The 16,555-nt window shown below is 42.1% G+C and overlaps 1 protein-coding gene across 1 annotated transcript in view; it reads left to right on the top strand.

The window, feature by feature from the left end:
* The first annotated feature begins 2,908 nt into the window (after nucleotides 1-2,908).
* Nucleotides 2,909-16,555, top strand: part of LOC112553225 (glycine receptor subunit alpha-4-like) — a 29,065-nt gene continuing 15,418 nt past the window's right edge. The window contains exons 1-6 of the mRNA XM_025220314.1: nucleotides 2,909-6,364; nucleotides 11,062-11,132; nucleotides 11,433-11,500; nucleotides 13,234-13,598; nucleotides 14,190-14,272; nucleotides 14,702-14,848. Of these exons, the coding sequence (XP_025076099.1) occupies nucleotides 6,276-6,364; nucleotides 11,062-11,132; nucleotides 11,433-11,500; nucleotides 13,234-13,598; nucleotides 14,190-14,272; nucleotides 14,702-14,848 (823 nt within the window). The 5' untranslated portion in view covers nucleotides 2,909-6,275. The remainder of the gene's footprint in view (nucleotides 6,365-11,061; nucleotides 11,133-11,432; nucleotides 11,501-13,233; nucleotides 13,599-14,189; nucleotides 14,273-14,701; nucleotides 14,849-16,555) is intronic.

Below are 16,555 nucleotides of genomic sequence, written 5' to 3'. Positions count from 1 at the left end.
TTGGGGAAAATATCTTGCACTTAGAAATTTTGTATAATTAGAAAAAAAAAATTGCACCCGCTAGTCCTTTAAACCCTCAACGCTCTCCTCCCGCTTGTTGCTGGGCGATGGGATTCACGCGGGTCAGCCATCTTTTGACAACGTTCTCTGTGTCGTGGAAGCTGCTGAGGTTCCGGAAGTCCCAGATCACGTGATCAAACGACGTGGCTTGTGCTTCCGGCCTCCTGTTTCTCCAACAGGCAGTCCTTGTTAGGGTGTAACAAATAAAAGCCAATTTAACTTATTTTTTGTGAAACTTTATGTGCATCCTGTCAGCCAACGCGCTCTTACGAGCAATATTTTGTGGCGACTAAACCCCGAAGACGATGCTTTTGATAATCAGAGCATCAAAAGTGGTTACTGTGAATGTGACTGTGCCAAGTAGGTTACTATCTTTAAAAAAAAATTCGGATCGTTGACTTGGTCCTAAAACAAGTTAAAAAGAAAAAAAAGCGTGTCAAAAATGCAAAAACCCCGAGATATTGTCAATCTTCCAAACCTCGAGTGACCTAGAGTCACATCATGACCTGTGTTGGCTGATCCTGTAGGGTGGGGTGGGGTAAACTACTCGGTGCGATCAAAGAGAGCAGTCCCAGGGCGCGCGCAACCCCGTAAATAGGTGCTTAGAGACCTCAGATAACTGCAACAGCGCAACGGTCGCCCATAGAGACAGCCGACCTCGCCTATTTTTTTTTTTATTTTTTTTTCTGTCTTCCTTTCTTATTTACGCTGTTGTTTTGGTTTTGGACACGCAACTCGTACTCCTGCCTTCACCGCCTTGCCGAGCACTGTTGTTGACAAGCATTCGCCTCTGCAGATGTCAAGCTGTTTTGTAAATATCTTGCACGGGGATGTGGAGCTGAATGTATATCCCCTTTCGTCACTGACGATGGGATGATCAGTCTTGATATTCATTCAAATATCGTCACAGACGTTTATTCACAGATCATGCTGGTTAGCCATAACATTACAGCGTGTAAGCAAACAATTTTAATGGCGGTCAAGACGATGTAAACCTGTTTTGAAGAAAGCATTCAGAAATGGGGGTTCGCGAATCCGGCTTCGGTAAGGTCACCTGATGGGTGGTCTTCTACCCTTGAGTTAAAGAATACTGGCCATCCCTGCATGAGAACTCAGAACAGAGAGTGCTTTATGTAGATGGGACTTTTTTATATGCTGATCTGGGCGATGTAAGTTGCTACCTCGTGTCTACACATCGACCTGTGCCGCCCACGTACTGCATAACGAGCTCTACGACTTCCTGTGTCTTTCCTAGTTTTGTAGTCGGAGCCCCACCTGTTTATCTCCCCAACACCAGCCATCTGCATTTTGTTCACATTTAAATGCAAGAATGTGTGTGTGTGTGGTGATCACATGTAGTCTGTTCTTAAATTATTTGTTAAGTTTGCGAAAGAGATCATGTAAATTACTCTGAAACAGATCCGTGAAACAGATCTTGGATATTACAAAGAACTTTTGCATTCGCTTTTAAAATGTTTTAAGCGGTAAAAATAACAAAAATAGTGTTGGAATATTGCAGTTGGGCGGTGGAAAAATCAGCGAATTCATCCCAACCTTAACCCGACACACCCTGCCTCGGCCCTTCTTAGATTAAGTGCCCTCACCTTACCCAACAGAGTTTTCCCTTTTAGATGTAATCATCACGATTGTGACCCCTTCCTCTAGTTTTTATTGTGTATTTTCTATCGTCTGCTTTTCTGTTCGTGTTAAGAATCGTGTTACATGCTCCCTATACAGCTCGGTGGATTTTACTTGAAGATCTGTCATGTCCAACCAGATGCTTTGGCAGATAAATGCCTTGTCTACACTCAGAATGCATATTGGGATTAATAGAACATGAACATGAGAAGCAGTCCCATGCGAGATGGTTTTCTTTATTTTATTTTATTTTTATTTATTTTTTTTTTTTTATCAAAGTCTCTGCTTGGAAGAGACACGACATCTATGCCCCGCTACAAGATATTTCTCTCACTTGAATATTATACAAGACCAGCGTGCAAACACCGTGCGCTAGTGTCTTTTCTTTTTTCTGGTCGTTGGGTAGCGATGTTTAGATACCTTCCTCGGGGCCATCTTTAGGTGAGGGTGGTGCCCATCTCCTCTCCTTCCCACAATCATCTATGAAGTCGGGTACCGATTCTCGGGTATCCAACCAGCTCGCCTCTCAGCTCAGACACCAGCGCAACCCAGCTAAGTTCATCAAACCTCTAAAGTCTCACAGTTCCAGTTATGCTTTGCCAACTGTATTATCTAACAGATGAACAGCACGTTGACTAAAGTTTCAAGTCCCGAACCCACTGGTTTCCTGTAACCGTCACACTCAGCTTTGCCAGACTTGACCTAACATTCGACATTTGCCCGGTTTAGAATTAGTTTCTAGTCGTAAAGCTGTATGCTCACAGCTGCACCTACTATTGACGACTAGCTGCGCCATGTTTCACAAGCATTTCAGCTTGCGACAGAACACCCGACCTCTCTAGTCTGTCGGCAAGGTAAGATCGAGTACTCAGCTGTTCACTGGCGCGGAGCTGACACCGACGACTGCAAACTGGATACGCGTGGGGTTTAGGTCTATGTCAAGCAATCATCACAAGTTTCTTTCCCCTGATGTCACTGGTAAAGAGTAAACTAAGACTTTCACGACTTTCAGCTCAGATTGTTCAATCGGTTGATAGAAGAGGTCGTTACGGTATTGCGCGAACTTATTTAATGGCCCTGCAGGTACTTGGCTTCGCCTGGCTTGCTTCATTGCTTGATTTGTTCCGCTACCTTTCCCACCTGTGGTGCTGTCATCTTTTGACCTATCGCTTCATTAGAGTGAAGCATATTCGTGCATGATGACAGTGCAGCAAAAAAAAAATATTGGTATACGTTCTTTAACCTGGAAGCTTGACAGTTCATCTTCGACAACGGGGGCACGACATTTCATGTGAAGGGGGAGATAAACGTAGCGGCGGTGCCAGTCGCTCTCTCTCCCTCTGTCTTTCGTTCTGTTTGATACGACATCGTCCAAATCTGCAATGTTTCTCATATATAGTGTACTCGTTTCTTGTGGCGTTCGTCTGGCGGTACATATATGGACGCATGAACACCAACATACAAGCAACTAGAATCACACATTGCTCGAAACAAACTATATTTAAACTCGAGTCAAGCCAAATACAAATCCAACAATTCAGGAATATGAACTTATAACGATTACTCCACATTTTCCTTTTTTTTTTTCTCCCCCCTTGCCATCAACAGACTGTTAAACAATCAGACATTTCGTGAGGTGATTTGATGTTCTGGGATTTGGTGTTCTGTGCACCCACAATGCGACGCCGGAGGCAGTAGCAGCAGCAGTAAAACTCGCCAAGATGGCGGAAATCAATGAGTTTTAGGGCGTTACGTATCCTTCGCAGGAAAACACACCTTTTTTTCGACTCCGAGCACGAGACAGAAAGTCGATGTTGGAAAAGGCGCTCTTTTTATGAAGCCATAAAGTTTAGCTGCAGTAAAAATTTTAATGATCTATCCATAGACTATACAGGTTGACTGAACCCTACGGGCATAGCAAATGCACTGGGCGTAGGGAACTCGCCCAAGTCATTCCTCGAGGCAAAAAATTTAAAATAATACATGTATAATAAAAAGATGGAGGGGGATCTTCGTGTGTATGTGTTTATTGTGGTCACAGCACAGCAACGATTTTAAATAAATAAGGTAAATAAATATCACGCCACCTGCCGGTCCCAGGTGTCGGAATAGCAACAGGTGAGCAGCTCCCATCACTGTGGGTTGTCCAAGCATCAAGTCCTATGCTTCTCCATTGCCAGTCAGGGCGGGTAGGCAGCGCGGGTGGCATGATGTACCGATCTCGAGAATTAAAAACTGCCCATTCCGTGTTATCTTTCTGGGGTTTCCATTAATTTAATTTCATTGGTCCAGTCTCTTTCTTCTGCGTCAAAAGTGCAAGAATTTAACACAGCTTTATAAAAAAAATTACCTCTCATAACGGAAAAAATAATTCCCCATGCTATTCCATTCCCCAGACACTCAGTCCTGTATGCATAATGTATTTTTCATTCTACCTTCATTTTTTGTGTTGCATTTGTTTTGTATGGTGTCTTTGAACTTCGTTGTAGGCTTCCATTGTGAATGGATAGTCAAGTGGTTGGCGCATGTCCGAACCGAGAGGCTCTCAGGTTCGACACCCATGTAGCGCAGCTTACTTACCTCAGCTGGCGGAAATGGGTACCTGACTCCACAGAGGGAGTCTTGCAACTGTTTTGCGCTGCTATTGTGCCGGCGCAGCATTTCTAATCTTCATGTACCTTCCCACTAAACATAACAACCGTGTGCCCTGATGTTTACTGTCTCCATTGCTGTTTGGACATGCATAGACACTTTCATTGGGCGTGTTGAGTTGTGAGGACTGTAATTATTTTGTCGCTGGAGATTCGTGTCCTTGAATAGCTCAACACACAACTATAGACTCTTTTTTGTTTTTTGTTGGTTTTTTTTTTTTTTGTTTTTTTTTTTTGTTTGTTGGTTTTTTTTTCTTTTGTTTTGTTTTTGTTTTTTTTTGTTTTGTTTTGTTTTAGTTTTTCATTTTGCATGAGAACTAATAGGCCGGACATCAAGGGAGGCAATATAAAAGTGTGAAGGGCACTCTTAAAAACATTGAAAGAAAATATTACAATGTTTTAAACTATTTCCAAGAGTGCCCCTCACACTTACTTTACTTTAAGTTATATGTGTTAAAGAAAACCCCGAGACATGAAAAAAAGTATTTTTCCATTTTCAGTAAATTTAAAATAAAAGTGTGTTACAAAATTTTCGTTATTTTATTTTTACCTTGTATTTCTGTCTGTTGCAATACATCGGTATGATATGTTTCATCTGTGTTTGAATGTGTGCTGTGAGCATTCTTAATCTGTATTTGATTGTCATTTGTTTTCATTTATGTAAAGCACGTTGAATCTACACTAAAGAAATGTTATATACAAATTATTATTATTTATTTTTATTTTTATTATTAATAAAACAATGAAATGTAAGAGGTGCCTCAAATGGAAGACGGTGGCAAATCATCTTTCGCCGTCAGTGACCAGAACATCCATTCACAGAGCAGAGGGAGATTTCCGGTCTCTGCGAAGAGCCATCCTAAAACCAATGACAACTGTCGAGCAAACTAATCAAACCGCCGCAGAATCTCCTACCAGGTGAAAAAAAAATAATTATAATGTATTCCATGGAGCCCATTAGCATGCCTCTTTGCGACAAGTGCACGCCAGGGTGTGAACATCTGCACAAAGGAGATTCGCTGGGGTGCGAGTCAGCCATCCATTGCGTGTGCCGTTGCACCCGTTTGAGGATCTGCCCGAACCACCCCACCACACCCCTACCCCCGACCCCACAAAAGGTCGCCGAGAGAGGTCCTTGGGATGACGCCGTCAGTTTTAACGCGAAGCCGTTGAAGGCCTGTCGTCAGACACGCATTTGGCGCACAGAGCTTCGCCACGTTTGCGGCGCCGACTTCGATGTCGAGGTGGCTCACGGAGGGACTCCGAAGTTCGCTGGTGTGACCAGTGCATTGACAGAAGAGAGGCTGGTCGTTGTGGGGAGTCCGTAACAAGCAGTCTACCCCTTTTTTATCAACCGAACGACTTAGTTGGCCTGCCAGCCATCCCTGCTGTCAGAGGGTCTTACATAAAGTTAACGATCAAATAAGCGAGCCGCTGTGGGTCCCCAGGGTATTTCGAGGGCGCATTGCCTTGTGATGGATTGCGCAGGAAAGAGTGAGTGAAGTTTTGAAAGAGTTCGAACCGGGTCATCTCCGACAAAGGTGCATAAGTTCGACTGTTCCCACCGGTGCGTTAAGGTTGGCCATAATTTTCGCCTGGGAAAATTAAGTTAGGCCTGTGTAGAGAAAGTTCACCAGTCGTGAGGGTTCCACAGGGCTTCACTCTCAGATTCGGCGAGTTGTGAAGGAGCCAAGTACTGCAGGACAGCTCCTAGTTCTCCAAGAACGACTATTAGTGCGCATCTATTCAAGTAAATAAAATCTTCCGAGTGCCTGCTTGAGTAGTGTTGTAACAAGCTGGTCAAAACTCGGAATCTTGGTTGTTCTTTCTGTTGGACGCTAGTACCTCGTTCTTGTCATCCAGGCTGCACCTACCTTGCCAGCTGAACTCTCCGACCAAACCTGACCGAGGAGACGCACCATCGTCATGGAGACTGCCATCAGGACCTGGCTCATGCGCCTGCTGACTTTGATTGTCATCGGAAGCCAGTGTCTGCTGTCCACAGGTATCAAACGGTGAGGACATTACAGTATAACTTGATTGTCTCATGCGAGAAGTTATATACACATTTTTACAAAAGATGTGACAATGAATAATATTCCAAAAGAATCATTTAAACACCCATTTGCTATATAAAATTTAACAATAGAAACGTTCACAAAGAACCCTGATCAACACATATTACTATCTACACTCACGCCTTACACATCCGGTCTTGTGCTTTACATGGACAATTAAGTTTGAATGAAATTAATTGAGTCATGCTTACTGTTGGGGTAACGTGTAACTCTTCCACTTGTGTTTCATGCTCGGAATTTTTTATTATATATCTGGTGGTTTGTTTATAATTTTTAGCAGTATTAAAGTGGTTGGTATGCTAAGATCAAAATTTCGGGTTTGTTTCGGTTGTTGACATTTTTTTTTTTTTTTTTTTTTTTTTTGCGAGATTTTTAAAAATCACAGTTTATATAGTACTGACCCCTACATATACAACCGCAAGAACTGAATGGCATGCGGCAGATAAATATTTCAAGTAACCAAGCCTTGAGATGCTTGGCCCTTGAAATAAACATCTGTAAGGACTAATAAGTTTTCACCATTTTTGCTGTTGTCCGAATGCCCCCTTGTTAGTGGCAAAATAACTGACCGCTTTTTCTTTTCATTCTTTTTTATGTTTAATTAATGCTTGCTTTTTCTTTTCATTCTTTTTTATGTTTAATTAATGCTTGCTTTTTTTTCATTCTTTTTTATGTTTAGTTAATGCTTGCTTTTTCTTTTCATTCTTTTTTATGTTTAGGTAATGCAATGAATCCTTGCTCATTATGGGGTTTTATCACTGTTGTTTGCCAGTCTGACGCTGGTCTATTGTCAGTGCTGTATTTGAGTATTTCAGTCTATTGTCAACACTAATTAGGATACTGTGTATTATCAGCGCTGATTTTTCGACCGATGCTATTATATTGGATCGCCATTTCTTAATCTGACATTACTATCATTTCTATATTGTTTCTCAGTCTGACTGTTGTCTGTAATTATCAACGTTCAGTAACACGCCATAAGGAGACTAAGTTTTTGTGCTTCGGAGCCTGTCCGGGTGTCCTGGGTGCTCAGCGCCATCTGTGAGCGACTAATGAGTAAGCAAGAGAAGGGGAGACAAGTAGGGGAAAGAGAGAAAGTTGGGTGGGGTGAACGAGAAAGGAAGGGACACACAGCGGAAAGAAAGATCGGAGGCAGGTGGCACAGGAAGCAGGAGATAAACAAGGGGGAATTGGGGAACTGTGCGAGCAGTAGGCATGACCAGACGACTGTGGACTCCATTCATTCTCTTGTTGACGAAAATGAGGGTACGGTTACGGCTCCGTTTCCTCCCTTTTGCTCAGCCGGACGTGCTGGGTGGTACCCGATGACTCATCGTCACCACGCACATCCTTGAACGTTATTTACCGTTCGTCAGTCACGATTGGTTTCACAGTAGCTCTTCCACCCACCCCAACCACCCCACACCGCCGCTTGCAGATGCAAAATAGGATAACATCGTGACTGTCCAATTCCGATTTTCCGAAAGAGGATATATATTCATCATCCACGAGAGACGTGAAATAAATAATTTAGAAAACCGAGGACAACAAAGGTGTTCGTTTGCGAAATGATTATTAAATCGCTGTAAGCGGAGAGGGTGGTGCGCGCGTGCATGATAACAGAGTTTTGGATGGCCGTACAGGATCATCTCTCTCTCGACACTGAACTAACAAAGGAATCGCAGAAACCTCTGATAGTAAATACATCGCTGTTTACTCCACGCTCTAGATCATACCAGTCTCAGTTTAACAAAAGGTGGCAGGAACTAGGTGACTTGCCGGGGGGTTGTTTACTGTTCTGTATAGAAAGGATGAGTCTGTTTCGGTCAAAAAGAGTCATTGTAATAGCCAATTATATTCCGCGCCACCTGCGATTTATCCCTCCTGCTCTGAATGAGCCTTTGCCACAAGGCAGTCTAGTGCAGAACGTGTGTAGCAAACCTTGTTAGGGGTGAGAAGGTCTGCTAAAGTGCAGTATTTTATTATTGTTATTATTGACTAGGCAGAGGTCAGTATAAATCTCGGTGAACAACCCACTTTTGTTCTAAAGACCTTCCCCAGGCACAAAATGAGGGCAAAACACAGACATCAAGTTAGTATCTCAAGGCTCCAGCCAATGAGAGATGGGATTTATGCCAATTTGGGAGTATCCCTGGACAATCGTGACATCATAAGTTTGACCTCTTTCTGAGCACGTGACCAACTTTCTGTAATCGGACTAAAGACAAAAACCACAGGCATGCCATCAAACCTTGTGTGTGCTGCTTCTGACACAACGAAAAAAATAAATGGGGAAATGTCGTTGAGCTCAGCTGAACTGAGAGGTCACAAAGATTTGCATAACCTATCAAGGCGTGATGACCCTTTTCACTTTCTTCTAGCATTTGTAGCACACCCTGAAGCGCTGTCAAACCTGCCAACCGCTTGCGGGGTACTTCGCGAATGCAGGTACATTTAAAGCATGTAAACAGCAGGCAGCCAGAGAAAGTCATATGATATCAGGAAATAACACACGAGAGAAAAAACAACAACTGATATGTGTAAAAGTTTTAGGGATGAAAACTTTTTCTAGTGAAGAGCTCAGTGCAATATTTTCCAGATCTGCTTCCGAGATACACGCTTACAAACATCACCATCCACAAGAGGTCAAAATCGTGATGTCATGTTTGTATATACGTAGGCCTAATCCTATTGGCTGAGGCCCTGACTACGTAAAGGTAAATATCTCCAATCTTCACGTCTTTATTGTTGACCTCTGTCTACGTCTGACGAAGTCTGTATGCGTTTATGTCGAGAACGGAAGGAGGGTATTTGCCAAGACTTAGGGAAATTGTAGCTTGCATTAGAAAAAAAAATCCGCACCCTACTAGTTCTTTAAGGGTTTGCTTACAGTACGACTCAACGTTGTCTCTTGTATCTACATACACAAAAGGGGAACCAGTGTAAAATACCGTCCCTACCCGTTCTCATTCCAGGACAACACCGCAATGTGATTACATAGCAGTTTTCGCGTGTTAGTGGGTTACACATAAGTTCAGGTCTTTCGGCGAACGGGTAGGTATTCCCGAATATACCCGAAATACTTAAAACGAATAAACCTCAAATATCTGGGTAGAAAGATGTCATGGGTACATCAAAAGATTGAAGCGGGAAGCCACAGAAACGTCTAGACACATCAAATTTTTAAGGACACATTTCGTTTTCTGTAGAAATGTATTTAAGAAACAATACTTGCTTATAAGAAAATGTGTATACATGTATTAACAATTAGAATTTGAATGAGATAAGTAATAACACATGACAAAATTAACTCAAATGCGCCCACTTAGTAACAAAGAATCTACAATTATACAACGTAGACTGCAATGGTCGTGATTTTGATGTGGAGAAGATTTACTTACCAGTCTGTCGAATGAATTTGGTTTGGACCTTTTTCGTAACTTCATTCGAAGCTTCTAAAGGAAGTTCAAAATGTGTAGGGCTGTATTCCAAAATCAGCCGTTTCATTCTCTGGAAAAAAAGGGTTTCTTGAACACAACAACGAGGGCCATGTTTCTTCATCGCACTCGATGACTTGCACATATTTGTTGAACAGTCACACTCACTGTTACAACTAATTACAAACATTGAGCTCTGCTGCTTAGCGGGTATTTTTCTTCTACTTTTCTAGTGGCTGGTGAGAATGACGATGTGTGAAGATTTATACTTTATCTTGAAAAATTAAGCATATTTATGTACTCATTTGGGGAATTATTATTTTAAAAGAACCAGATTGTAAAGAAAAAAATGTTGCACTCTGGTTGGCCTTTAGAGTATAAATTCCTAGAATTGAACAGTCTACTTAGGCCGCTCCTACTTCTCTTTTTCTATTTATTCGTCCCTCCGTCCTTTGTGCCGGCCGACCGGGTGTCCGTCTCGCAGTGTGTATCAGACTGGATGTAAGTGGCAAATGTCACAGTAGTTCATTTGTGTGATTGCACGCCTGTATTTCATCCACAATCAGCCTTTGTTTTGGTAGGTTTTTTTCCCTTCTCTCTCTCTCCGCTTACAACTAACATAGGGCGAGATTTAGGAGAAGTCGCCCTATTTAGCGTCACTCACACGGGCCATTACTCTTGGCGGCAGGGGCTGGGGGAGGTTCCCCTCTTTCTGTTAGGGAAGATTTGTGCGCTCGACTTACACACAAATGTCCCTGGTTAGAGAGGCCTGCCCACCCAGAAGCCACGGGTACTTTATTAATCACGAAAGATAATGCCTGGCTGAGAGAAAGAGTTCGGATTCGATTTCTAAATACCGTACCCTAGATATAGTGAACCACCTACAGCTCATTGGTTCTGCCGTGACTAAACTAAAGAATTTTGACCTTAAACTTTTACCTCTTTTCTTCCTTCTATTCTTCTCGTTCAGCCTTTACACAGTTTTAGTATTTTTCTACAATCTCATGACCTGCTATCGTCACCTAATTTCATGTCCCGTACATCCGTATCCCTCCACTCTCTCACTCTCTCTCTCTCAAACCTGGCACAAACACTGTAAAAAATGCTAAACTTGCCACTATCACCGTAAACACGAATGCAGTTTTCATAGTTGTTTGCCAACATCTGTTCATGCCTATTTTTTATATTATTTTTCAGAGAAGACATAATCAAGAGTCTGGTGAACAATAATTCATACGACAACAGCATTCCGCCGAACTTTGAAGACGGTATGTTGGATGTCTGTATAACTGCATAGTGTCCAGGAAATCATCATGATCATAATAATAATCATCATCATCATCGGTTTCAACTCATTATTTCAAAATATTCATTACACAAAATTTGAAACTTATAATCTACAGCTTAAATAATAGAGAGAAAGAACATCTCAATTTTCTCAAGTTTCTTGATGTTTAAAGACGAAAATCAGACAGGCAACAGCAGGCTAAGGAGAAGAAAATATTAATTGAAAATATTTCTCTTTCTGATATTTCCATATTACCACGTTTTCCTTTGGCCTTTTCCAGATTTTCCAACGGAAGTGACGATTCAGTTGTTCGTTCTTAGCTTCAACTCCGTCACGGAAACCTCGATGGTAAGAGCACGTGATGTTACCACAGGTCGCACGACCTCACAACACAGTACGTCACCACCGCAACACTGCACCACGTTACACAATCACCACATCAACTGAAACCACAACACCGGTTGAAGACTGAAACAGCTAAGGTAGACATACACTGAGATAGATATGTTGTGTAATGCCCTCTGGCGTCCCATCATCTACGCACGCGCAGCCACACACTCAACCTCTTCATCCCTCAGTCACTCGCTCGGCTGGAGGCGGATGAAGGTCAGTCGAACCGTTGTTTGGGGGATCACATGGATATAGATGTGGCAGCTGACTGGGCCCGCCACTCCCGCCTATGTTGGTCGACAGTGAGCAGAGTCGACCTGTCTCCAAGGTGCCGCATGACGATCGTCGATAAGGTGTCGTGTCGGATCATAACATGACCAAACCAGACCAGCTAACATCGCTTGACTGTTGCAAGTTCCTGGCGTCCTGCGAGTATGAGAAACCGTGCTTCGTACAAAGTTGTTGGTTTTATGTTCTCTGTATGAGACCTAAGTAGCCCTTCAGGATCTTTCTCTCGAATGTCTGGATTTTCCTTTCCGTGTCGGCGAGCAGAATCAATGTTTCACACCCGTAGAGAGGGTCGGTACTACAAAGGCTTCTTACAGAATGTACATTATAATAAACCTGATGTTATAGCTATGCCAGATCCTATTTAGCTTGGATTTCGCCGCTATTGATGTTATTTTCATGAGGGCATCTGTTGTGGAGCTGCCGTCCTTGCAGTACTTGAAGCTGCTTGTCTCTTCCAGATGTCCCCCGTTCGTGTAGATCACTGCTTCACTGTTGCCAATGATCGTGACTATGCTCTTGTCAGTGCTGGTCTTCATAGAGTATGTGTTCAAACTGTCTTAAGGTCTGCTGGTAAGATCTTGGAGTTCTTTGTTAGTACCTGTAAAAAAGCCTGTGTCGTATGCAAAGTGTATGGTTTTTTTTTTATTTTATTTTTTTTTTTTTTTTGCTATGCATGTTTTAATTACATGTCCTGGTATCCAGTGTGTCCACCAGCAGTGTTATTGACAGCAGTCTCTTTATTTTTCTTGTTTATGCAGCTATCTTTTCGTTTTTAAAGAGCATATGGCTTTATTATAAGATTTAAGGTTTTATGTCCTGTTAGATTTTGGTTTTTAGGTTCTGGTTTGTTGGTGGGTTTTTAGGCCACAGCCACAACACTCCTTTTTTCATACCGTTTTATAATTTTGTTCCTTGTGTTGGCTTTTGTTGTTAAGGATGTTATCATATCACCTGGCGGTTTAGGGTCTACACCTTTTTTAAGCATTACTTTTTCTCGCCTTAGTTGCTGGCACGGCATAAAGTGCAAACAACTGAGCAGCCGTTTATGGACTTTGTTTTGAGGTGTCGGCGCTTCACTTTCTATAGGGTTTATAAATGGCTAGAAACTGCATGTTTTACAGGTCATTAACGATAATCTCCCACTTTTTCTTGAAACCAGCGAAACTGTCTTTCTCAGTGCACCTCAGTCTGTCCTGTCTTCACTCAGAACTTTTATCTCAGGCGAAACATTTTGTTTTAGGATATATATCCTCTTCCCCACTGACAGTCAGATCGCTGTACTCACGTCTGCATGCATCGTATATATGTCGTTATTTCACTGAACGGCCATGGCTGGTCTCAAAGCTACAGAAGGATCTTCAACGCAGATAATAATGTCAGATGTTCTTCGTCCCTCGCAGGAATACTCCATGACCGTTTTTCTCCGCCAGAGGTGGGTGGACAAGCGACTGGTATGGAACGACCAAGTGATGGCGGCCTACCTCCACCCCAGCTACGGCACCCTCAACCCGACGAGTAGGAGCACCTCCGGCCAGCAGCAAGGCAACGGCACAGTCACCCCACCGGCCCCGACCGTCAACACCTCGGGAGACGGTTCCCCCATGGAGGGCTTGGAGCGACTAGAGGTGGATACCCGGTTGATCGACTCCTTCTGGCTGCCAGACCTGTACCTCGTTAACGGCAAGGATTCCAAGATACATGACGTCACGATGCCTAACCGCCTGTTGCATATCTATAGGAATGGTACGGTGGCTACTAGTGCCAGGTGAGTCAACCGTCTGTTTCTTCTCTGTTCATCTGTTTCTTCTCTGTCTTCTGTCTGTTTCTTCTCTGTATCCTGTTCCTTCTCTGTCTGGATGCCAATCTTTCTCTTGGACGAGTGCTTAGAAACTCCGAAAAGCATCCCTGCAGATGTAATTTCATAATTACTGTTTTCTTCTCCTCCTCAATCTACTTGCCAGTCTGTTTCTTCTCTGCCCGACTGTCGACCTAACTGCCTGGCTTTCTAATTTTCGACTGTCATTCTCATTTCTTTTCCTTGTCTTCTTCATTTTCTTTCATTCCTTCATTATAACTTTTTCTTCCTCCAGTAGTGATACCTTCTGTACGCTTTCTGCCCCAATATTTTAAGAACAATATTTGATCATCAGATATTTTTGTTACTCATTAGATATTCCACATTTAGGCCATCACCGGAAGATGGCAAAGAAGATGCGATATTTTGTAAACTATACAACACTGTGTTAAATAGTGAAAAACTACATTTGAGACTGACATAACTTTCAAAGAACAAACAAATCGCTAATAAGAGTAAACAATCGGAGAACTATTACAGTATTTTTTTTTTTCACTACAGAATCTCAACAGTTGCAAGTTGTGACTTGCACCTTAGTAAATATCCTCACGATGTGCAAACTTGCTCCTTATCCCTTGGCAGCTGTAAGTAAATATGTTTTAGACCTTTATTTAGGAATCTTGGTAACTGTAAGTAAATAAGTTTTATATCCAACATGACCCGCCCTCAACTGCCAATTTTTTTCCTTTGGCGGTTAAACCCTTTTCACGCATTGAAACACACAAAACATATGAAAAAACAACAAGCAGAAATCCAGTATTATCACATGTAAATCCGGAAACTTTTATTTATTCATTGGTGTAGTTTCAAGTACAACCAAGAAAAAATAAAGATGTTGTAAGCAATCTAAGTCCGACTGTATACCAGAGGCCACTTGCTATTAATAAGTTATAAAAGGAATTAATAAGAGGAATCTACATAAAATTTCAAAATAGATTGTACAATTGTTTCAGTTACAATGTAAGCCAGCGAACATATATTTGCTCTGTGTAAGCGGAGTGTTCATGTTACAGACAGCTACAGTGTGGAGAACGTGGTGTTCAAGTGGCACCCAGTGCCAGTCATCTTTCGAGAGGGTGTGACCCTGCCACAGTTCGAGGTGGAGAATGGTGGAGTGGGTGCCTGCAAGATCCAGTCTGATTCATACAGCATTGTCGTAGGTGAGCACCTTGTGTGTGTGTGGTTGAACTCCCTCTCTCATACACCCCACATTATGAATGGATGGACAGACAGACAGACGGACAGACAAACATTGCCACTTAACGGCTGAAACATGTTTCGAGAAATATGAATGGTTTCACTAGGCGACAGGAAGGGTTGATCTCCATGATTATGCGGCACGTGTTTGTGTTGCTGTCGCTTGTGCGTGTGTAGGAGATTCTAGGGAGGGCTACATGAAACTGTTCACCCACTGTGATATTCGTACACGCTCTCCCAACAATTATCCACGCCAAGGCATGTTGTTATGGATACAAATTGTAACCTGTTATCCAACTACTATTCATTCACACGGACGGCGCCTTCATAGGACAGGTGTGCACTGAAAGGGCGCACAGGTGGGCCAGGTTTACAGTGTGTATACAAGTCCAGGAAGGAACAAGCGCTGTTGTTAAAAAGAAGTTTGTGATGCAATAACGAGGGTTAACAGCCGTATGAAAACTGTAAAAAGAACTAGGAAATCTTAGGAGAAAGAATTATTGTTTTACTATTGTTGATTTGGTCGCAGCTCTTGTTGGTTTTGTTCGTAGTCAAGATATTGTATCTGTCGTGCATTTCGGCTGTGAAATAATCTTATTAAACATTTACAGTACTATTCTTGGTATACAGCATTACACCTTCATAAACCACTTTCCTAGAACTGATGCTAGAAGGACGTGCGTGCATGCGTACGAGCAATTTTTGTCTCCTGCTTCTTTTTTGTCTACTCCTGCCCAAGGTGCCCTACAAAACAGTTGAGTATTTGCTGTTTGAGAATGACCCTGTAGAACACCTACGCCTCGACAGCACATGTTGATTCAGTTCGTTTTCAGCTGAGCCGCAGATCACAACTTTAACCTGCAAGCTGACAATTCGCTCTTTCAGCCTCTAATCCTTAAAGCATGTCTCTTCCTTTAAACGTCCAGTTTGGGTCTATATTTTCCTTGGCTTCTCATCTCAGTGCACGTTTTCATATTCCCACTCAACCTTTTTTCTTATTTAGTTTCTCTCTCTCTTTTTTTTTTTTACATCAGTGATACTCTGACGGACAAGTGCAGGGGTTGCTTTTTTATGTAATTGTGCGCTTTGAACGGGGTGATTACGGGATCTTTACACACCTTATTTTAAGTGTATATTTATTATGTGTAATCAATCTCCTTATACAACGAATTTTTTTACATTCACGGATACACTTGGACAAGGTCATTTTATCTAATGACGCAGCTGGACTGCATTCTCGGTTTTGGTTTTTTTAAATGCTTTGCTTCTTCTAATTTCTTGTCTTTTATTTTGTATACTGCATCTCTTTCTTATTTCTAGCTTATTACTCCTAACACAGTTATCTTTTTTCTTTTTTTCTCTCACCAATAACGCACTGTTTTTCTTGGTTTTTTGGGTATTTTTGTTGTTTTTTTTTTGTTTTTTTTAACTTCTAGCACAATTAAATTGGCTGGATTTGTATCCCTGTTAACTTCGCCTTTTCCTCAGCTTTTGTTCTTTTCCATGTCTTCAAAAGAATGTAGCAATAAATAACAACTTCTACTTTAGGTTTCATAAGACGAGAAACAGAGCTTATATTAAACTCAATGACGAGAATTTCACCAATAGGTCAGAATTATCTCCTGTGTGGAAGTTAATGTCAGAGTTCCACCGACTTCTTAAGAATCATC

Source organism: Pomacea canaliculata, linkage group LG12, assembly GCF_003073045.1.
Source record: "Pomacea canaliculata isolate SZHN2017 linkage group LG12, ASM307304v1, whole genome shotgun sequence".
Classification (NCBI taxonomy): Eukaryota; Metazoa; Mollusca; class Gastropoda; order Architaenioglossa; family Ampullariidae; genus Pomacea; species Pomacea canaliculata.
Note: the sequence above shows the minus strand (reverse complement) of the source record. Positions and strands in the feature narration are given on the sequence as shown.